Below are 22,224 nucleotides of genomic sequence, written 5' to 3'. Positions count from 1 at the left end.
TGTCTCACACCAGCCCCTGTGCACCTCTGCAGGCGTGTGCATTCAGAAGTATTTAGCAAGCACCTTCCACGCGTCCTGCCCGGTGCTCGGCGCTGGGTCCCCGGACAGGGATGACCGTGGACGGCTCCGGGGTCTGAGTTTTACAAGGAAGACAGAGGCCATTTGTTTGCAGAGTTCTCCTGAGGGGGTCTCATGGCTCCCTCCGCCCCCCTCGTCGCCAAACGCCACCATTCCTCATCCCTCCTGGTTTCCGGGCCTGGAGCGATGGCCCAACTGCTTTTTTTAATTTGCTTTCTTTTCCGGTGCCCGCAGCCTCGCCTCCTCCCATCGGTCCCGGCTCCAGGCCGAGCAAGGCCGCTGCTGTCCTTGGCAGTCTGGCCCAGCCGCTGCCTGAAAGTGTGCAGGAACTTGTGAAGGGAAAGGCGAGACCGCGAAAGAATGGCCCGGGAGGGACCCGGCAAGCAGTGGGAGGTCTGAGCCCTTAGAGCCCCGCGCGAGCCCGCCCCGGCGGATTTGGCACAAACTCCTCCCGGGCCGCCCGGCGACTGAGCAAAGGCCGGCCGCGACGCTCACCCGGCCTTTTGTGGGAGGGAAGCACAAAGGAGAGGGAAAAACACGTCTTCCGTTTTGACGGAGGAGGCCGACAGCTTCTGGACGCCCGGGCCAGCCAGGGACGCCCGGAGCCGGGCCGATTAGCTTCGGCAAAGTGAGCACTCAATTTCCCGGAAAGGGGCTGCGGCGTGGCCCGGGACGCACCCAGGCCGTGCACGCCGGGCGCCGGGCCTCAAGAGCAGAGCGAATGCCAGGGGGCCTCCGGAGGCACGAGGGCAGGCGCCAGGGGCCGGGCTCCCGTTTTGCATTATTCCCGGAGCGGGTAGGACTCGGAGACCCAGAGAGATGGGTCCGGCGACCGTTTTGCCCTGGACTAAAGGAGCGCAGGGGGCCACAGGGGGCCCCTACCTCCTGAGCGACTTTCTGGCAACCACGGAATGTTGGGGGGGATGCTGCCGGGAGAAGGGGTCCTCAGCCTACGGCTGCCAGCCCAAGCTCCGGGCATCGGGAGTCAGGACCGCGAGGTGCCGCTGCGCTGCCCAGAACAGCCACCACTGCCCGGGGCTGGGGCCTGGAGCGTCCGTATGGGCGTTCACGCGGGAACCTGGCCAATAAGCCAGCTCTCCTACCTCTGGACTCTGCCTTCCCTGTTTCTAAGTACGCATGGTGCCAGAACGGACCCCTCAACTAGAGCAAGCGCGAAAAGAACCCCAGGGCGCGCACTCTGGCGCGGACAGTGGCCGGTGACAAGCAACAAAAGAAGGAACCGGGGCTCCAGGACACGTGCCGCCGCCGCCGTCTGGACTAACCTCAGCGTCTGCAACCCAGGCGGGCGCACAGTGCGCCTGCCGGTGTTTATTAGATACACTGGCGCGCGCACAAGTCCACGCCCCGGCTGGTGGCCCGCAGCTCACATTCCCACGAATGTCCTCACTGCCTGTGGCCGGGGAGGCCCAAAGGAACGATCCTCTAAATACTCTAGCTCTTTCTGCTCCCCCCCCCGCCCCCCCCCCGCAGCGTTCGACCATGCGACAGATTCTCCTAATTCAACGGTTATGGGTCATCCTCCGCAACCGTTGGACGACATATCTATCTCCACGCTTCAGTTCTTCATGTTTTAAATACATATTTAACGGATGGCTGCAGAGCCAGCTGGGAAACACACGGGTTGAAAAATAATGCTCCAGAAAGCACAAGATTGGGGCGAAGGCGAGAGCCCGCGAGGTTTCTATCAGAGTCTTACCCAGAAACTGGGAGCCATCCCGTGGGTTTATTTTTGTATTCGTTTATTTCGTGCCTTCCCAACGCGAAGGCGAACGACTTTGTTTTTCAAGCCGTGCGTGCAAATTAAAAGTTCCTAAACAACCACATAAACAGAGGCCATAACACTCCCTGGGAGGGAGGGCCGGGGTGTGTTTGTGTATGTATGTGTGTGCGCAGTATAAACGGCTAGTGTCCGCGGTCTGCAGGAGCAACCCTCCGTGCTGGAAATGTACAGATGGAAGGAATCCAGCTTAGGGAAAAGGTTAGAGACACACGGCCGCCACTGCTGCTCAGGAACCGCCCACGCCGGTTATCTGCGCGGTAAAGACTTAGCAGCGTTGTCCGTGGGCTTGCTGTAGACAGGGTCTCCGGATTTTCCCATCTGTAAAATGGATGAGTGCGTCAGTGCCGCTAACCTACCTCAGCTAGCTGCTTCTCTAAGACCAGGTTTCATCCCTGATGGGCAAGCGTTTCCGGGCTTAGCAGCCAAGCTGCGATTGGTGAAAGGGGTCTGAATGCAGCCGCAAGGAGTTGGATCTCGCTGTCTGGCCCAAAGCCTGGAGAAGTCTTTGCCCAGGCCTTCGACTTTTTTCTCTCTCCCTCTCTCTTTTTCTTTTCTTTTTCTTTTTTTTTTCAGACAAACCAGCGTTTCCCTCCTACCTCATTTTCCCATTTTGTGGAGACGACCACAAGAGTGATGCTGAAAATACCACCATCGGTTCCAGAGCTAAGACACGCAGGGCGGGCGCGGCACTTTGGGCGCTAGACTCTGCCCTTCTGTTAGCGCGGTTACTGTGCGGAAACACCTCCTCCCTGTGTCCACGCCATTCCCGACTTTACGAAGAGTTGAGATTTCTTTCAAAACGCCATTCTGGAGCAGGTGCTCCAGGTCCTTCCCTGCCCTCTGCCTCGCGAGGCCCTGCCCCCAGCTGGGGGCGCTACTGGCCGCCCGCGGAGGAGCGTGCTTAACTTGCGCCTGGTTGTCCTTTACCCTTGGGGTTCCAAATGCCCCCGTGTTGATGAAACGTTTGAGATGGGGGGGAGGGGCGGGCAACGGGAACCCAGAGAGAGGGAGATGAAAAGCAAAGGGGGAGACTCCAGCCCCAGCGCCTGAATCGCCAGGGTTATTCGTGCGCATCCCCAAAGATCCGATCGCTTTGGGTATCAGGTTAGTTCGTCGGCAGAACCCCAAGCCCACGCCATCCTCCAGCCTGACTCTGTGGTCACCGTATTTTTACAGAAATTTGACAACGCTCCCTCTCTATCTCAACTGCATTCTGCCCTCGGTACTTCCCCGGCAAGCCCTCCCCACCCCTCCTCCTCCTCCTGCTCGCCTCGCACACCCCCTCCTCGGGTTCCTCCTCCAGTCCCTCCCCAAGAATCTCCCGGCCGCCGACGCCCATTGGCTGTGCGCGGGGAGGAGGCGTGTGCGGGCCGGGCGAGTTTCATTGAGCGGAATTAGCCCGGATGACATCAGCTTCCCAGCCCCCCGGGCGGGCCCAGCTCATTGGCGCGGCGGCCCCTCCAGGACCCGCACATTGTTCCCCGCCCCCGCCTCGGCCACCGCCGCCGCGGTCGCCGCCGCCACCGGGCTATAAAAAACCGGCGGAGCCCCGAAAGGTGCGGATGCTTATTATAGACCAACGCGACATCACCGCCCGGAGCCCGGTTCTCCACTGCGGCTTTTGGGAAGGAGCTCCTCTAATTGCATCCACAGTAAGTGTCCCCGCCCCCCCCCCTCCCAGCAGCCCCAGCCTGTATCCCAGGGACAGACGCCCCTCAACTCGCAAGCGACCCAGGAAGCTCGGTTAGAGAGGGCCCCGATCCCGCCCCTGCCCGCCGGTTCCCCTGAGTGCTTCGCCGCTCTGATCCTCCCCACACTCACCTCAGCACCCCCTTCGCCCAAAAGCCAGAAGTCGAAGCGACCACAGCTCCTTCTGCCCAAGTCCCGCTAGGCTGGCAAGCTCCCCGCGCGGTCCCCGGACGCGACGCACGTTATCTAGGCTCGCGGGCGCCGGGTGCCTGTGTGTTTGTTGCTCGGTGTCGATGGAGATAAGGTCGATGCGTTTGAGAAACCAAATAAATACTTCTCTATTTAGATCTCCGTCCTCCCAAAGAAAAACCCTCACTTGCCATTCCAGCCCTGGGGATTCGGCCTCCCGATTCCTAATTGAAGGCATCCAGAAGGCCACCCTCTCTGAGGGGCTCCAATGCTCCCTGGAATAAAACAACCTGTGGATGAGAGCTGAGGAAGTGGGGAGAGAAAGAGAGAGGTTACTTCGTGCGCACCTGCCTGCCGCTAGAAGGAAGCGAGGTGGACACAAAACCACCGGCCACCCGCACCTGGACCGCACGCTGCGGTGCAGGCGGGAGCAGCTTCTCCTCTCTCTCTCTCTCTCTCTCTCTCTCTTTCTCTCTCTTTTTCTGAGTGCCTCGAGCTCGATCTAGATCTCTCTCTTCTGTTTCTTCTCCTCTCCGCAGGAGGCGTGCGCAAAGCTCCGAGGGCCGAGGGAGGGAGGGAGGACCCCGCGAGAGCTGCGACTATCCCTCGGGGCCATGGACTCGGACGCCAGCCTGGTGTCCAGTCGCCCGTCGTCACCAGAGCCCGATGACCTTTTTCTGCCGGCCCGGAGCAAAGGCAGTGGCGGCAGCGGCTTCACGGGGGGCACGGTGTCCTCGTCTACGCCGAGCGACGGCCCTCCGGAGCTGAGCGCAGAGCTGCGCGGCGCCATGGGCGCGGCGGGCGCGCACCCCGGGGACAAGCTGGGCGGCGGCGGCGGCGGCTTCAAGTCAGCCTCGTCCAGCACTTCGTCGTCCGCATCGTCGGCGGCCGCGTCGTCCACCAAGAAGGACAAGAAGCAGATGACGGAGCCCGAGCTGCAGCAGCTACGCCTCAAGATCAACAGCCGCGAGCGCAAGCGCATGCACGACCTCAACATCGCCATGGACGGGCTGCGCGAGGTCATGCCGTACGCGCACGGCCCGTCGGTGCGCAAGCTCTCCAAGATCGCCACGCTGCTGCTGGCGCGCAACTACATCCTCATGCTCACCAACTCCCTGGAGGAGATGAAGCGACTGGTGAGCGAGATCTACGGCGGCCACCACGCGGGCTTCCACCCGTCGGCCTGCGGCGGCCTGGCGCACTCGGCGCCCCTGCCCGCCGCCACGGCGCACCCCGCGGCCGCCGCGCACGCCGCGCACCACCCCGCGGTTCACCACCCCATCCTGCCTCCCGCGGCCGCCGCCGCCGCCGCCGCCGCGGCCGCCGCCGCGGTGTCCAGCGCCTCCCTGCCCGGCTCCGGGTTGTCGTCGGTCGGCTCCATTCGGCCCCCGCACGGCCTGCTCAAGTCTCCGTCCGCCGCGGCGGCTGCGGCCCCGCTGGCGGGCGGGGGCGGCGGCAGCGGGGGCGGCGGCGGCTTCCAGCACTGGGGCGGCATGCCCTGCCCCTGCAGCATGTGCCAGGTGCCGCCGCCGCACCACCACGTGTCGGCCATGGGCGCCGGCAGCCTGCCGCGCCTCACCTCCGACGCCAAGTGAGCTGCCGGCCGCCGGCGCGTTCTGGCGAACGGAGGGACCCGGGGGCTGCGGGGAGGCGAGGCCTGGCCGGCACTGGGGCCCGGGAGCTCAGTTCCCAAGATCACAGGACGTTGGGCTGGGGGTGGGGGTGGGGCGCAATGATGAGGACGTCAGCACTGGGGAACCGAAGCAATTGGGGGGCGCGCACCGGACAGTGGGGAGTGACAGGGCCGTGCGCTCTGGGTGCAGCCCTCTCTGGCTTTAAACAGCGCTGCTCCGAAGGAAACCATTGTAAAAGAAGGCACTGCTGTGTGCACCCCTCCCTCGACACCTCCCTCCCCCTCCCCCTTCCAAAAAAAGTGATTCTTAAATTGGTTTCTTCTAGGATGCGGGCCGCGCTCGGCCCTGGCAGCCCTTCGTTACATGGGGGAGGAGGAGGAGGGAGGACCGCGTTGGGGACTTCCTCTCCTTCCTCCTTTCTTGGCGGGTAGGAGACTTGGGAGAAGCTGTATTCCAGGACCGGCCGTCAGGCCTCGCCTTCAAGTGTCGTCTCTGGCCCTGAGCCAGGGGCAACGAGGTAGCTGAAAATTGGCATCCGGTACCAGAAGCATTGACGGTCTCGTCCAATGTGGGTAAACCCACAACTGTCTGAGAACTACTGCGGTTCCTGCCTGTCGCCCCTATTGCTTTTGAGGGTGTGGTTTGTTGTTTTTTTTTTTTTTTTAATAAATCTATGTTCCGTATTCAACAATACAAGCAGGCCTTCTAGAAAATCAGACTAGAACCACTTGTGGATTGGAATAATATAAAACTGTCGACTTTGGGGGCGGTTTTTGTTTTTGTTTTTTTGGGGTTTTTTTTTTTTTTAGTTATTTTCAGATAGACTCGTCCTCCCTGCCCCCCCCCCCCCCATTCTTTCCGTCTGTAAGCACAAAGTGATTTGGTTTATTGCCCGACTGGGGGCAGTCATTCTGATACCCGAGGGTTTGACGGAACTCAAAGGCTGTTGCTGTGAATGTGGTTGGAGTTACCTGGGAGTTCTGTTGGCTTTTGAGGTTTTTCTTTCTTGGGTGTGTAAATATATTCTCAATAATGAGGCCAGTGCTGCTGCGAAGCTGTTTGCTCACGTGACTGCCAGCCCCACCCGAGTCTGAGCCTGGCCTCCTATATGTCGGTTTCTTTTTGCCACGTTTAACACGAATGACAAACTCTCCCACGTGCTTCTCGCGGCCTCCGAGAACTGCCTGGGCGCCTCCCACGCGTTGCGGTCCCGGGCTTTACAGCGTCTGCCGCGTAACATCTCTCCTCCGCTCGCGGTCCTGCAGAGAGTGTATCATCTGTTTTATTTTTGTAAAAAGAAAAAAAAAAAGTGCTAAATAATATTTATTACTTGTTTGGTTGCAAAAACGAAATAAATGATCGAGTGTTGAGATTTTAAATAAAAGTGACAAGTCCGTCGGCTGTTTGCGAGCCGCGTGGGTGGGGGGAGGTGCAGGGCGCTAGCCCTCGGAGCCGGATTTGGGAACCATTTCGTGGGTTCCACCCTGGAGAAGGATTAAGGGGTCGTTGGACTATTCTCCCCGCGCCAACCCCCACCCCACCCCACCCCACCCCCACCCCCACCAACAGGGTGTTTCTCACACGTCTCTTGTTAATTTGATTTTCCGACGCCTAATCCGGAACTTTTTTTTTTCTTTTCCCTGCGGTTGAGGATTGAGTTCGTTGAAAGTGAACACGTCTCTCCCTGCGCGGAATTTGGGACCTCCGGGGCAAGGGCCTTGCCTTGGGCTGGCTGGGGTCCCGGCGCTCAGGCCTCCCGTCCTACCAGGATTTTTTTTTCTTTCGGCTCAGAGGCAGTCGCCCCCCCCCCCCCCATCCCGCTGGGGGAAGGGGGAATCCTTGGGCTTCAGCTGCAGACCGGCCACTTGGGGCCCCGGGTCCGGACAGAGCGCCGCGGGAGCGTGGGGGCGCGGGATAACCCTTCTCTCCCTTCCTCGCGCTGTGCATGACCCCACCCAGGCGCCCACGTCGGCCTTGAACTGCAAAGTGTTAGGTGCTGGGAACGGCCAGCCTGGAGTGAGACTCTGACCAGCGCGCTTTGGCCTCCATGCTCTATCCCCCGCCCCCCCCCCCCCCCCCCCAGGGCCACCTCTGTCTTCTTGTGGCCACTGGGATCCTCACAACCCAAAGTTGCGATACAAACTTAGGTCTTGGGTAAAAAAATTAATAAATAAAGAGATTCTGGGTAAAAAGGAAAAAGCTTCAGCCTTCCTGGTCAAGGAGGATAGACCACTTTGCAGTGTCTCAGCCTGCGGGGCTTCAGGGAGAACGCGCCCCCAGGAGAGCAGCGACTGGTGCAGAGGCAGTGGGTTCCCTGGCCCGGGGCCCTCTTGCCTACAACGTCTTTGGTGGCCTTTGGCGGAAGGTCCCTGTACCTGGGACACCTGGGGGTGGAGAAGGTTTCCCTGGTTGTAGCCTCATTTTTTGAGGTCCCTGATCCCGACCCATGCCGACTCTCCCTGCCCAGGACTGAGGGTGGGTCCATCCCCCAGCTTGGGGACAGGTGCTTTTGGTGCATGGAGCTGCTGGCCTGAACCGCAGGCGGCTAGGGGTCCGGTGCAGGAGGACTCCTTTCAGCTCTGCTTTTCACCGGAGCCTGAGAGGAGGCAGAGCAGCTGGGGAGGAAGAAAGAGGGGGACAGGGTCCCCGGGCCCCCCCACGAGAATCCAGGAAGAGAGTAGGGCCGGTTCTAGTAGCTTTTATTTGCAAATCCCATTTGAAATAAAATTTGTTAAGAATTCAAAACTGGGTCTGGCTCCAGCGGGGGTCGTGGGGGCTGGGGGTGGGGAGAGGATTGGCTGGGACTCTGATGGTGGGGACCTGAGAACCCAGTGCCACTGGGGCTGGGTGGGGGCTGCGTTGCAGCAGCGGCTTCCTTCACCAAGCCTAAGCCTTGGAGGGTACCCGTGCCTGTGCCTGGTGTACGTGGTGGATGTAGAGAGGCACGTAATAGGAAAGGAAATAAATCAAGTCTCTCCCCCCCCCCCCCCCCCCCGCCCCAGACCCAAGTTCGCCCAGCCAGGGCTAGCCCTGGGCCCCCCAGGAAGGAGGGGTTGGATCCCTGCCCTTTCCGGAGTCACCCCGCCTAAACTGCGCGCCCCGTCAGGGATCCCGGTCGCCACGGTCACCACGTGTGAGAGAGGAGCATCCTCAGACACTGCAGAGGTGCACACAGGTGAACTAGAGTGGATATTGCTGCCCAGGGCAGGTGGCTTCTGGAGGGAGGGTGGCCCTGGACTGGCGGGGACCTGGGTGGGGGGGGGGGACTCCGGATGGTGCCTGGGCTTCCGAGTAGCGCTGGAGAAGATATTATGAAAACCCTCAGACTTCCAAGGGCCCTTCATTGGGGAGGACCCCCTCCCCTCCCCAGTGAGAGAGGGGAAGGGAAAAGGAGGTAGGGTAACAGTCCTGGCCTGGCCTGGTCCGCTGAGCTCTGTCCCAGCCGGTCTCCTCTCTGGCAGCATTATCCCAGAGGTTCCCTCCTGCACTGAACCACAGCTCAGCTTCCCCACCCTCCACGTGGCCCCCTGGTTTCCCAGCTCTCAGCCGCAGAGCCAGGGACTTCTGTCTCCAGACCCCAAGGTCTCTGAGATAATCCCCAGTCGCCCACAAGAGCTCAACTTGAGGTTAAGGGACAGAGTCCCCTCCAAGGTCTCTATGCTCCAGGGCCCTGTCCTCCCTCCTCACTCTACTGGGCAGGAGTCACAGAAACAATGATTCCCTGGACATACTGTTGGAGGGCTTGCCAAAATTCCTTGGGTGCTGCTGGCTGTCTGTCTGGGGGCACCCAGAGAGTTGAAGCTCTACATTCTTGGGACAGCAAGCTGAGGGACAAAGCATTCCCTCAGATTAATGTTCCTCTTGGTCTGGAAAGGTGTTGCTGAGACCCAAGGTGCCATGCCCAAAAAAGATGGCTATAGGAAGACCTAAGCACCGGGGACACCCATGGCAGTCCGGGGGCGGGGGACAGCCCAGCATGTAGGACCTCTCCTTTCATTCCCAGACTGGAACCAATGAAGGCCAGATGCTCTGGGGCCAGCGCATTGGATTTTAAAGCCCCTTAGATGCTCTAAGTGCGGAAGAATTGTCTGTCTGCTTCCCTTTGAGGCAGAATTGACCGCCTGAACTCCTTCCATTACGTGAACACCTTGTGCCTCCCCCCCCTCCAAGTTCATCTAAAGCAAAGGATCCTCTATACCCGCCCACCTCTCATTGTAAGTCCCTCTTTTAGTACAGACTTTGGGCCACTTTCTGTTTCCCAGTGGCTCCCAGTACTAGTAGGGATTCGGAACGGGGAGGGATCTTTGACAGGGGCCCTACACCAAGGGTCTCAAGACCCCTGGCTGGTGACAGACCGTCCCGGCCTGATGGTTCTTAGGATAAATGGTTGCTTCATTGAATCCCACCCTGGCTAGGGAGAAGGACCTTTGGAACAGCGAAGGTTGGCATACTTCTCCTTGGTTTGGAGGCTGCAGGCAGCCCATGGGCTAGATCCCAGGGCTAACCTCCCTGCTCCCTGTCAGAGCGAGGGGTCTGCCCCCCCCCAACCCCCGTCCCCGGCAGGACAGAGATGGAGACCTAAGGGGTGGGGACATGGGGGGCCAGATCTCTAAGGATTCCCCGGAGCTCTCATCCCTAATCCCCATCTCTCTCTTAGGGACCACCTCATTGCAACAGGACCTCGAGGTCGGTCCCAGGTTCATGGGAGGAGGGGCCTCTGCATTGAGGAGCACATGTGGCCTATCTGGGAGCAAGGAGGCTGCACCAGGGGTCTCTGGGGAGTTGAGGATAGTAACGACAGGCAGAGGAGGCTGGAAGAGGGGACGCCAATGGGTATCACAGGTTCTTTGGTACAGAGCACCGTGCTGAGAGCTGTAGTGTGCTATTAATTCATTCAATTCTCACCATAGCCCTTCGGCCATGGTGTTATTGTCACTACATTTCACAGGTGAGGAGACTGAGGCTCAGGGAGGGTGTGAATCGCTCAGGAGCGTAGCCGGTGAATGCAGGCGGCAAAGTTGGACTCTGCCGGGCTCCAGAGCCCACGTTTCAGAGCTCATCTCACCCATCCCCTTCCCCCCCCCCCACCTCCCCCCGCATTAAGGCCCCAGACTCTCTTAGACGCTGCTTGGGAAACCCTCGCAGCTCCCGACCCCACTCCCCCCACCCCCCACACACGCCCCCGCTCTCTTGGGTGACGCTCCCAATGCTCCCTCTTTGTGCCTGGACCCATCTGTCCCTGATGCCCCCATCTGGGAGGCTGGTGATGGCAAAGCCTTCGATAATTAGCGGGCTGGGGTGGGCGCGGGGCGCCGGCGGAGGAAGGGCCAGAGCAGGTGAGCTGAGCGGTCCCTGTCTGAGGGCGCCCAGCAGCCCCGACAGTCACTGTGCTTTGTGCCCACACAGCTGCCGAAGCCCTGACCCAGTGGTGCAGTCCACACCCCGTGCCGTTTTTTCGGAAACGAGTCGCAAACTGGAATGCCCGCTGGCACTGGCGTGCGGCTTCTAGGTCTCAATGTCCCCTATCAGTACAGGATTCCCAGGGAAACACCTGCGTAGTCCCGCTGCCCGACATCCCCAGGTGGTGGTGGCAGCCGAGGGGAACTGGGGCGCTCTCCTCCCGGGGGACTTCGAGTACCCTTTGACCACACGCCGAGGGCCCCACAGACAAGCATGTGGGCCACGTTGGCCCGAGGGCTCCCAGTTTGCAACCCCTGAACGGTGGCGCAGTTAACACGGCCCAGCCGGGCGCTGGGTTTGGAGGCTGCGTCTTTATTTGGGGTCCTCAGAACCGTGCACCGGCGCCCCCGGATCTCGCGTGGGCAAAATGGGTAGGCGCAGACGGGTGGCCCGGTCCCCGCGGGACGCGCACCCCCGGCCTCCGCAGGCCCGCCCCGCCCCGCCCTCCGGGTGCCCCAGCGAGGCCCACACCGCCGGGCTTGAAGTGGCTGCCTTGGACCGCGCGCGCGCTCGGTGGCTTTCGTTTGGGACCTTTGCTTCCCAGGCAGCCCCAGCGCCTCTGGGCCCATTGGTTGTTGCCGGGGTCGACCCCTACGCCCCCACCCCGGAAGGGAGGCAGCCCCATGGAGGAGGAGGCGCCTAAGATCGCTTGGGGGCTGAACAGCGTCCGACCTGAGGAAGCTTCCGGGCCCCCAACATGGGCGGGCTCAGGCACCCGCGTCCATCTCGAGTCTCCGCTTGCAGGCTCATGCCCGCGAGTTCGCTCTCACTGATCCTCGGTCCTCCTAAACCCGTGAGGCTGGAACTTTGCAGCAGCGGCTGGGAGCCCTCTGGCCCTGCTGAGCTCTGGATGCTGGATGAACCAGACAGACCCAGGGGAGCGCTGTTTACCTCTTCCCTCCCTGATTGACCTGAGAACCGAAATGCATCCCTGTCCAGGTGCTTCTTGGCGTCCTAGGACGCGCCAACCTCCCTTCCCTCCAAGCCCAGCTCGGTCCTCTGAACCCTGGGCCCTCAAGGCCCGAGTCCTGGAGCCCAGGGCAAGGGCCAAGCAGAAACCCACCTAGGGGCCATGAGCGGGACCTTGCGCCATTGGCTCATTTTCAAATCTTCTTGGCCTAGAAGGTGTCTTGTGGGGCAGGGCTCGATTGGCCTCTCAGAAGCCGAGGGGGAGCTCTCTGAGCTGGTTTCCTCTTCCGTAGAGCCAACCAGGCCGTGTGATCACCAAAGGGCCTTGGCAGCCCAGGGGCTAAGTCAGGTGCAGAGCCCTCTGGGTCCCCTGATCCATCTCCCAGCAGAGGCTCTGGGAATCTCTGGCCCACAGGGACTGTGCCACCAGTGAAGACAAGTCCTCTGGGTGTTCTGTGTGTGCGCACCGACGGAATTGACAGCTTCTCTTCAATGAAGTGTAGAAATGTTCTGGAAGTGTCTGCCGTCCTTGATTGTGAGGCTTCCCCAAGGTAGATTGGAGGCCTTTGTATCTAGATGCACCTGCTGGATGTGAACCTCTGAACAACGGGACTCAATGGAGGACGCAGGGAAGGAAGAGGTTTCCGGAGTGATGGGGACTGAGACAGGAGTGTAAACCCCCCGGGAATCATGCACTGATGGGGGGGGGGGGGGCATTGAGACCTAGAGACTGATGGGGCATTTTTGTTGTGCCAACCCCCCCCCCCCCCGCCACATTTGTATTCAGACTTAGGTTACAAGACCTCCCAGAGCCCCTGGTGAATGGAGGCCCTGGGCCCAAGGGCCTGGCCAGGAGGTGGCTGCTGCCTGATCTGGACCCTCAGATGTGAGCTTGGGCCCCCAGGAAGCATCCATGAATATGTAGGTCACGGTGGAGTGGGTTGAGCACTATGAGACCATGACTGAGTAATCGGGTATGTAGTAGTAGGCTACCTTGGCCAGGCTCCACCAGCCGCGTGACCTTGAACGAGAGATGGGGGCTTTCCGAGTCTTAGCTTCCTGATCTGCAAAACCGGCATGGTGCCGGTACCTTTTTCACAGGGCGTCAGGCTTGAAAAGGAGAACCTGGGCCTGGGGCTGGTACACAGGGCATGCCTGGCTGCTGGGGCATGTCCTCTCATTGAACCTTCTGGAATGTCCTAAGAGGTAAGATCCCTGTTAGTCTCTGTCGCATGACTTGGGGCAGGGGGCGGGCAGTGCTGTATGCCTCGGGACCCCAGGAGAGGCCTGGAGTGTCTCTGAGCTCTATATATGGAGTCTGGTTCCCAAGCCTCCTAGGACAGGGGGAGGTCCCCATTCTCGTCCTCAGATGCCAGGGTCTGGTACTCCGTTGGTCCTCACCGAATAGTCTTTGTATAGTGGGAAAGGACCTACCCTCCACGGGGAAACCCGGAGCCAGTCCTTTTAAGGACAGAAGCCAGAATCAGAGAGGAATTAATCGAAGGGAAAGTTGCCCATGAAGCCGAGGCCCCAGCCTCGAAGCCTGCCCCTCCCTCCCCTCCCTCAGAGCCATGTCTGCTGGTCCTTCTCTCCGTGCCCCTCAGGGGTCAGCTGGAAGACAGAGGGTTCTTCCTATTCTGGAAATGCAGCTGGAAGCCACAAGGAGAACAGTGGCGGGGCCTCTTGGGAGTTGGGCTGGGGAGGGGGCCCCAACTCTGAACTCGCTCAGCTGTTGAGGCCAGTGCAGCCAAGGAAGATACTGGGATACCAGTGGCTCAGCCAGGACAGGAAGGAAATGACTTGGTGTAGCCCGGGGTTCCCGCAAAGGACGGGAGCACAGGCACAGAACCAGAGGCTGTTCAACCGCAGTCACCTGGACAACCCCCTCAGCCGGGGGGCCACCCTCTCTGCCTTCTTCCTACATGCCTCTCCCCTCCCCAGCCTGATTAGGGCTCCGTCACCACCCCCCCCACTAACAGATCTGCTCCTCCCCCCGTGGGGGGGGGTTTGTGTGTAACCTATTTTGTGTGTAACCTACCAGCTCCTCCTACATGTTCACCTCTTTCTGTTTGCTTTGATCGAGGTGAAATTCACATACATAAAATTAACCACTTTAAAGCCATCGACTCAGTGGCATGCAGAGGGCTGTGCAAATACTGCCTTTATCTAGTTCCAAAACACTTTTGTTACTCTAGAGTAACACCCTGTGCCCTTCCTGTCCCAAGCCACCACCACAAATCTTCCGGACGTCTCTGTGGACTGACCTATTCTAGATGCTTCATTTACACAGAATCATACAACATGCGACCTTTTGTGTCTGGTTGCTTTCACTTGGCATGTTCTAAAAATTGTTTTTAACCTTTGTGAGAGAGGGAGAGAGACCGAGAGAGACAGAGACAGAGAAACAGAGCATGAACAGGGGAGGGGCAGAGAGAGAGAGGGAGACGCAGAATCCGAAGCAGGCTCCAGGCTCCGAGCGGTCGGCACAGAGCCCGACGTGGGGCTCGAAGTCACGAACTGCGAGATCGTGGCCTGAGCCAAAGCTGGACGCTTAACCCACTGAGCCACCCAGGTGCCCCCACCCAGCAAGTTTTTGAGGTTCATCCATGCTGCAGCACGTGTTAGTACTGTGTTCCTTTTTAAGGCTGAGTAGTATTCCTTTGAATGTATGCACAACATTCTGTTTATCTATTCACCTGTCAATAGTTTCATTCACTTCTGAGTCACTCCTCACATCCTTTCCACAACCTATTGTGGGAAAAAGAGATCTGGGCTAGGAGTTTGATAATCTAGGTCTCTGAGCAGGATGGGTGTTCTAAGGTAAGTGGCTTCACCTTTCTGGGCCCCAATCTACTTACCTGTAAAGTGAAAAGTTTGGCAAGGGCCATTTCAAGTTACAGTTCTCTCTGACTTTTTGCAAGTCCAAAGTGCTCCCTGGCACTCAGAGAAAGGATCCCAACACCTTTTCTGCCAGCCACATCCCTGGGCCGAGGACCCCATTGCAAGTCCTGGGACTTGCACAGTGCCCTCCAGTGGATCCGACTCCCCTCACGTCTTTGCCTTTGGGTCTTAAGAGGCCAAATCTTAATGAGAAGCATGGCAGGGGTACGTAGTGTTTTGTGAGCCATTCCCTTCTTGAGTATCCAGCCAGACTCTCAGCGACTTTGGTTTGGCGATGAAATGACCAACTTACTTGTAACACATACAGGTCCTCGTAATGACATGGTTAAGAAGCAGACAGTAGGGCACCTGGGTGGTTCAGTCGGTTAAGCATCCAACTTTGGCTCAGGTCGTGATCTCCCAGTTGTGAGTTCGAGCCCCATGTCGGGCTCTGTGCTGACGGCTCGTAGCCTGGAACCTGCTTCGGATTCTGTGTCTCCCTCTCTCTCTGCCCCTTCTCCTACTCTCCTTCTCTCTCAAAAACAAATAAACATTTAAAAAATTAAAAAAATAAGAAGTGGACATTGAGCTAGGTCATGAGGTTTCAACTAAGGGAAAGTATACAAGTTGATATCCTAACTCTATTTTCTTGGTCTTTCATTCAGTACACATTTACCACCCTGTTATCCTATCTGCTGCTTTGGGCAGGTTGGAAACATACCGAGAAACAGTATGGAAACATACCGAGAAACAAAAAGCTTACTTTTTGTTTAAAGTAAGCTTCAGGCTCAGTTGAGAGCCTAGCAGGGAGCCCAAAACAGAGTCCAGAGTGAGGCTTGAACTCATGACCCTGAGATCAAGACCAGAGCTGAGATCAAGAATCACACACTGAATCAACTGAGCCACCCAGGCGCCCCCAAAGAAACTGACTTAAGAAATATGCACTTTCAGGGCGCCTGGGTGGTTCCATCGGTTGAGCATCCACTTCAGCTCAGGTCATGATCTCGCGGTTTGTGACTTCGAGCCCGGTGTCGGGCTCTGTGCTGACAGCTCGGAGCCTGGAGCCTGCTTCGGATTCTGGGTCTCCCTCTCTGTCTGCCCCTCCCCTGCTCATGCTCTGTCTCTGTCTCAAAAATAAATAAAACATTAAAAGAAAAGAAAAAAAAAAAAAGAAATATGCACTTAAAAAAAATTTTTTTTTAATCTTTATTTATGAGAGAGACAGAGACAGAGTGTGAGTGGGTGAGGGGCAGAGAGAGAGGGAGACACAGAATCTGAAGCAGGTTCCAGGCTCCAGGCTGTCAGCACAGAACCCGACGCAGGGCTTGAGCTCACAAACTGCAAGATCATGACCTGAACTGAAGGCAGATGCTTAACCGACTGAGCCACCCAGGTGCCCCAAGAGATATGCACTTTCATAGCATTGAAGAGCTTTGAGACCTACCCCGATTGAAGGGGGGTGGTCAGCTGATCCTGTCTGAGTGGAATTGAACTTGGAGGTGGGGGAACTTTAATGCAGGGAAGGTACCATTATTTCAAAGATGTTTTACATTTCTGTTTGGAATATGGAAGCTCATTAAATTGAGATAATTGTTTTTACCTCCTTCCTTTTCAATACTCCAAACTTACCCTGGCATTTCCAACCCCCTTGCTCTGCTCATTTTCTTTTTCCCCATACTGTATTATTTACTTATTTATTTCACTGTTTATCGTCTGTCTTTCTCAGTGGAATATAAGCTCCACGAGGCAGAGATCTTTGTTCATCCTGATCGCTGATGTAGAACACTGCCCGGCACATAGTACATACTCAGTAAATACTTATTGCAATGGAATGGGCACAGACGATTATTGCCACCAAGTCCTTTCCTAACGAGCAGGGAAGAGACATGAAGCTTCGCTGGGATTCCCACAGAAGAAAACACTAGCAATATCTGTCCCTGTCAGAGTGCGCTGTTGAATTCTGTCTGCCTTCCTAAAAATGCTTTGCTAGAAACAGCTACGTCATGGTGGCTGGTCTTATATTGGTCCTGGGAGAGGAGTCAAAGAAGGGGTTTTCTGAAATAATTTATCAGATAGGATCAACAAACTTACTAACGCTGGAACATTTTGCAAACTTACTAATGCCGGAACATTCTCTGCTGCTTTCTTCACTTCCTTGGGTGAGCTCTGAGCACAGTTAGGATCCAGACCTTGAGGCGTAAGACTGACCCTTAGCGTTATACAGATTCCTAGTTGGACGATTTGTTCTAATCCTTTGGGAGGCAAACTCCTTGGATTAAAAAAAAATATAAAAAGCACAACCAATACTCAATTTGCTGAACCTTTCCGATGGGAGCATCTCCCAAAGAGGAAAAGTATTTTGTGGCAAATTAGCAGCTCCCACAAACCACCACGGTCACGGTCACAAGCAGAATGAGAACACGTTGGAGGGGGAGGGACAGGGGTTGCAACGTTTCAGATCGGACGGCCTGCCTAAACCTTAACATGAAATATCCTAAGGAGGAAAAAAAAAAAAACCCTCAGTGGTTGTATTTATTCCGAATGCAAAACTGTCCCCTTTGTTGAGGTCGGCTGAACTAACTCGGCCAGGAGAACAATGTCGAGTCTGCTGGCGGGCCATGTGCTAATGTGCTCATGCATTACAGGCCGCAACAGATGGCTGTGAGAACACTGGGCCGCGCCTGCCTGGGTCAGGACGCAGAGCCCAGTGCTTCCCAGTTCGGCCCAGTTATCAAAACACTGCTTCTCTATGGAGACATGGTGGCTGTCCGGGGGGCGGGGGCGGGGGCGGGCCCTGTCCCTTCTGCACATACAGGGCTTGATGTGAGAGCAGAGGTGTAAAGGAATAATTATTGGGGGGGGGGTGGGGGACGTTGTTGGTTGGTTGGTTGGTACCATGTCACAGAATTGACAAGTTCTTTTCGTGCGGTTGAAAGTGCGCAAACGGGAGATACACGCTCTGTTGTTCCGACATGTTAGTGCACGGACGTCGCTCACGCTTTTAATCATTGTAAAGTTCTCTCCCCTCCCCTCTGAGGGCCTGTCTTCTGTCTTTCCCCACATCTCAGTGAATCACTGCAGAGAGAAAGTCACCCCGCCCCCAGAGCAAAACAAAACACAAAGAAAACAAAACCCAGCTTTTTGCAACGACCAAGTAAGGCTCCAGAGAAACTCCTCTGGAAACATGTAGCCAAGTGGAATGTACCAGATCTACTCTAACAGCCTCCATCCCTGCATTCTCTGCAAATGGGAAGAAAGCCCACACTGGCCACCGCCTTTGCGCTTCTCACTTCCCCCCTGCCCCTTGAAGCAAAGACCTGGTCAGGTTGGCTGCCGGGAGACGGGACGGGGGAGTCAGTAACTGTCTGTATGTTTCCTCACCTGCACCGCTGCTCAGGCTCAGGCCACCCACCTCCTCCCCTTGCTTCTGTCCCCGGAGCAAGGACTCACTTGGAACAAGGACTCCTCGGATGACAGTAAGCCCAGGGAGGGCAGCACCTCAGAGATGTCACTCCAGACCCACACAGAGGCAGAGAAGCACAGAGAGAGCCAGAACGGACAGCAGACCTCTATGCTCCGACTCTGAAACAGACAAGGAGGCGAACCCCGGGCCATCTGGTCTTCCAAGTCCCTCTAACTTTCGTGATGTTCAAGGGGAACACCAGGAAGCTGGCGTGTGTCCCACTGTCTCCCCACCAGCTGTGTGTGCTCCTCAGCATTCCTTGGGTTAAAGCCATTGTTGGGGTGAGCGTGATGTCTCCAGAAAGCCCCGTAAAAATGTCCGTTGCCTGGGAGGGAATACAGAGCAAGTCGTTAGCACAGGTCAGTCTGTGAGGTATCGTTGACAACACCAGGGAGGATTCCCCAGAGCCTGGAACGTGTGAATTCTCCCGGAAGAAGCCGGAAAAAGAAGGGCCATGAGACTAACAGGGCCAGTGAAATGGGGGCCAGAGGTAAGCTTTGGGGAGGGGCACTGAAGCTTGTATTACGTAGGATATAGGCTAGGTATAGCAGACTGAAATCCATTTTCTAAAGGAAGGGGAATGAATTTCCACATGAGTGGTGAAGAAAGCATAAATTTCAAGTTAACGAAACCAGTAGAGTTTGATAGCCCTTGCCGGTTTGTAGGGTCTCGGACAGTTTACATTCATTACCTTGTTTAAAATGAGAAGCCTGAGACATACACGCCCTCTCCACCCCACGGTGATCTCTGGGCTTGGCCTGCTCACACGGTGTTACAGGGCAGAGTCCAGAGGTCCGTAAGGGACTCTCTTCACCCCATGAGGGGGACTGGACAGGCTCCCGCCCCCACAGAGCCATTCATTTGTGAACCAACCTGTTCTTAGGGCCCTTGTTCATGCCCAGCCTTTGAGAAGCTACCCCCCCCCCCCCCAATCTTCAAGCCTTCTGCACCCTCGCTGGAGAAGGGGTGTGGCCCCAGCCAGACTCAGAATCAGTAGCCTATTTGGAGCTCATTCCGGGACACGTCTTTTTCTTTCAGCCTGAAAGGAGCCTGACCCTGAAACACACCTTTGCTCCTGGTATGTTCAAGAGGAAAAGAAAAAGAAACCTGTGACCCACGTCAGGCACAGAGAATCCAGGGGAATCCAGTCTCCCCAAACCCAAGAGGATAGAAGCGAGGTGCAGACCCTGAACTGTGATGACCAGATGTGTCACACACTCTGAAATTCCTATTTGCCCGGATCACTGGCGACCTAGAACCTTTCTAGTTCTGCCTAACAAAAATGTTGAATTCAAAAAAAAAAATTTGTTTAAAGCAACCTCTACGCCCAACGTGGAGCACAAACTCACGATCCCAAGAGTCAAGAGTCACGTGCTCCACCAATGAGGCAGCCAGGCGCCCCTGCCTAATCAAAATTTAAAATGTGCTTCCTTATGTCCCGATTCACTCTTTGCCCCCTACACATTCATTCCTCTTTCTAGATTTGCCTTTATACGTTTTGTTCCACCTAAGAATCAATTTCCCATCAGCCATCTCTCCGTGCTTCTTGAATTTCCAGGTCAGGGCTCTCTTGGTGTATTAAAATGGGTACTATTGATGGACCACGGCTCCACTGTGCCCTGTTGGGCAAGCTCCCGTCCTGATGGAGTGTCTGGTCAAGCAATAGGAAGGTGCTAGACTTCAGCAACTCTGTCCAGTAGAAATTTCTGCAGTGACGGAAATGTTCTATAGTTACGTTATCCAGTATGGTAGCCACTAGCTGTGTGTGGCCATTGAGCACTTGAAATGTGGCCAGTGTGACTGAGAAAAGGGATTTTAAATTTTATTGAGTTTTAATTTATTTTCATTTAAATAGCTACATGTGGGGGCACCTGGGTGGCTCAGTCGGTTGAGCAGCCGACTTCGGCTCGGGTCACGATCTCGCGGTCCGTGAGTTCGAGCCCCGCATCGGGCTCTGTGCTGACAGCTCGGAGCCCGGAGCCTGTTTCAGATTCTGTGTCTCCCTCTCTCTCTGACCCTCCCCCGTTCGTGCTCTGTCTCTCTCTGTCTCAAAAATAAATAAACGTTAAAAAAAAAAAATTTATAAATAGCTACATGTGGCTAGTGGCTACTGTACTAGAGAGGTTAGGTCTAGAAAGAGGCTGCAGAATGCTCTAGGAGTCCAGGCTTCACCAGGTACATCATCAGATTGTATTTCTGTTGCCTAGACTAATACAATATGGCCAGGCCCCAAATGCAGAGGATTTCCTCAAAGTCAGAAGTATGTCTTTTACCATAAAACATTATTTGCATTGACTCTATTAGCAAGGAAAACCATCATTCCGTGCCACTCAAGATTATTAAACTCTGGAAGGATCGCAGGGCTGGCCATGTTGGCCAATCTGTTATGTACTTTCAAGACAGCCATCTGGCATTACCATGCTTTATTCTTCACCTCCTCCCAAACCCACCTACCACACCCACAACGCTGTTGACTTTTTCCGTCCTCTTCATAAAACTCATTTCCCTCTTCATTTTTAGCCTCCCGCCTAAATCACTAGCACTGATAACTTACGAGTAGTCAAGAAAAGCACATAGCGTTTCCTTTGCTGACACCCTCGTTAAATTGCCCACATTTCTTCCCTCACTCGAATATTTGAAGACTTGGGTTCCAAAGTCTGTTTCAGAAGGTATACCTACCATCAACAAAAACTTTCCCATGGTCTTTGATGACCATCTGGAAAGTTCTTTGTTTTTCCCAGGATCTACCACAGGGAAACACATTCTTTGTGGAGGGGAGACCGACTTCATACAACCTCAACTGGGAAAGTGCTATTGGCTCATTAAAATGGTTAGCTACTCTACTCGGGGTTTCTCAGGGTACCGCTGTTATACTTCAGGCTGGATAATTATTTGTCATGGGGGCTGTCGTGTCCATTGTAGAATGTTTATTACTATCACTGGGCTCTGGGCACGAGATGCCAAGAGCACCCCGCTCCCAGTTGGACAACCAAAAACGCCTCCAGACATCGCCAAATGGTCTCTGGGGGACAAAATTGCCCCCAGTTGGGAACCCCTGTTCTTCCATTTAGCACTCACATTGGGAGCTCAGATAGCAAAGCAGAGAAGGAAAAAGCCACACGAGCCTTTGGATCTGAACCCTTCACTGTGCTAAACCTCTTTCTTATTTAGAATTCCCTATCAGTGACAGACTTTGCCCCCCCGAACCATGAGAAATGAGAAGATTGAAAGGTATGTGACTTGGCTTAGATGTCTCTGGAACATTTTTTGAAACCAAGGAAGGTAGATGCAAACATGTAAGGAGCTTGATTGGTTTGGTTTCCTACATGGGAACTGTTTCCAATGAAAAGACAGCCCACAGGGATATGACTCAGCAAGTATAGACTGAATTTAGTGAAATTTCAAGAAGAAACGTTCACATTGATTGGGCTCTGAGCATGTGCCAGGCTCATGAACAATTTCCAGCTGTACTGATTCTAGGACTCTTCTTACGTCTGTTTTACTGATGAGGAAACAGAAGCCCAGAGATCACGCAGACGTGGGATTTAAGATCCCAGACTTACAGAGATGATGCTGTACTGGCATAGTGAGAAGTACACATGTTCCCGCTATATTATCTGTTACTTAAAAATACTGATTTTTAAGTCGACTTTTCACTTTGAAATAATTTCAGATTCACAGGAAAGCTGCCACAATGGGGCAGAGAGTTACTACGTGCCCTTCACCCCACTTCCTTGGATGTTAATATCTTACAGTCCCTTGGAGCATTTGGCACAAGTAAGAAATTAACGTTGCTACACATATTAACGGAGCCACAGCTTCTGTCTGGGTTTCTTCCGCTTTTCCACTAATGTCCTCTGTCTGTTCCAAGGAGTGGAGGGTCTCCAATCCAGGATACCATTGCCCTTAGTTGATGATTATTTTCAACAGTGTTGACCAAGGACTTGCTCAAAGCAGTTACAGACACTGCTCCCATGGAACATGCCGTACAAAAATTCCACTGTTGTGAGAGGTGGGCACGGAGAAGGCTAATCACCACTGGATTAATATTTGGTGGAAGGAGATTTATGAGATTAGGGGGGAAATCAGATGTGCACGGTACACTGGGAGGAAGTATTAAA

General features: G+C 55.6%; 1 protein-coding gene and 1 long non-coding RNA gene across 2 annotated transcripts; one reads left to right on the top strand and one right to left on the bottom strand.

The window, feature by feature from the left end:
• Positions 1-1,817: 1,817 nt before the first annotated feature.
• On the bottom strand, positions 1,818-3,249 carry LOC132683945 (uncharacterized). The gene is made up of 2 exons (XR_009612480.3): positions 2,476-3,249; positions 1,818-2,197 (listed from the first exon to the last, which is right to left on the bottom strand). It is a non-coding gene; the product is annotated as an uncharacterized LOC132683945 (long non-coding RNA).
• A 49-nt stretch (positions 3,250-3,298) lies between these two features.
• Positions 3,299-6,048, top strand: OLIG2 (oligodendrocyte transcription factor 2). The gene is made up of 2 exons (XM_060640406.3): positions 3,299-3,531; positions 4,297-6,048. Exons 1-2 carry the CDS (start codon positions 3,442-3,444, stop codon positions 5,350-5,352), a joined length of 1,146 nt encoding a protein of 381 aa, XP_060496389.1. The 5' UTR covers positions 3,299-3,441; the 3' UTR covers positions 5,353-6,048.
• The last annotated feature ends 16,176 nt before the right edge of the window (positions 6,049-22,224 follow it).

Source organism: Panthera onca, chromosome C2, assembly GCF_046562875.1.
Source record: "Panthera onca isolate mPanOnc1 chromosome C2, mPanOnc1 haplotype 2, whole genome shotgun sequence".
Taxonomy (NCBI): domain Eukaryota; kingdom Metazoa; phylum Chordata; class Mammalia; order Carnivora; family Felidae; genus Panthera; species Panthera onca.
This window is presented reverse-complemented; position numbering and strand designations above follow the sequence as displayed.

Excerpts from the sequence above, each read along its gene's own strand:
- OLIG2 (XM_060640406.3), top strand. The coding sequence starts at position 3,442 with ATGCTTATTATAGACCAACGCGACATCACCGCCCGGAGCCCGGTTCTC. Across the intron at positions 3,532-4,296 it reads CTCCTCTAATTGCATCCACA|GAGGCGTGCGCAAAGCTCCG; the intron begins GTAAGTGTCCCC and ends TCCTCTCCGCAG.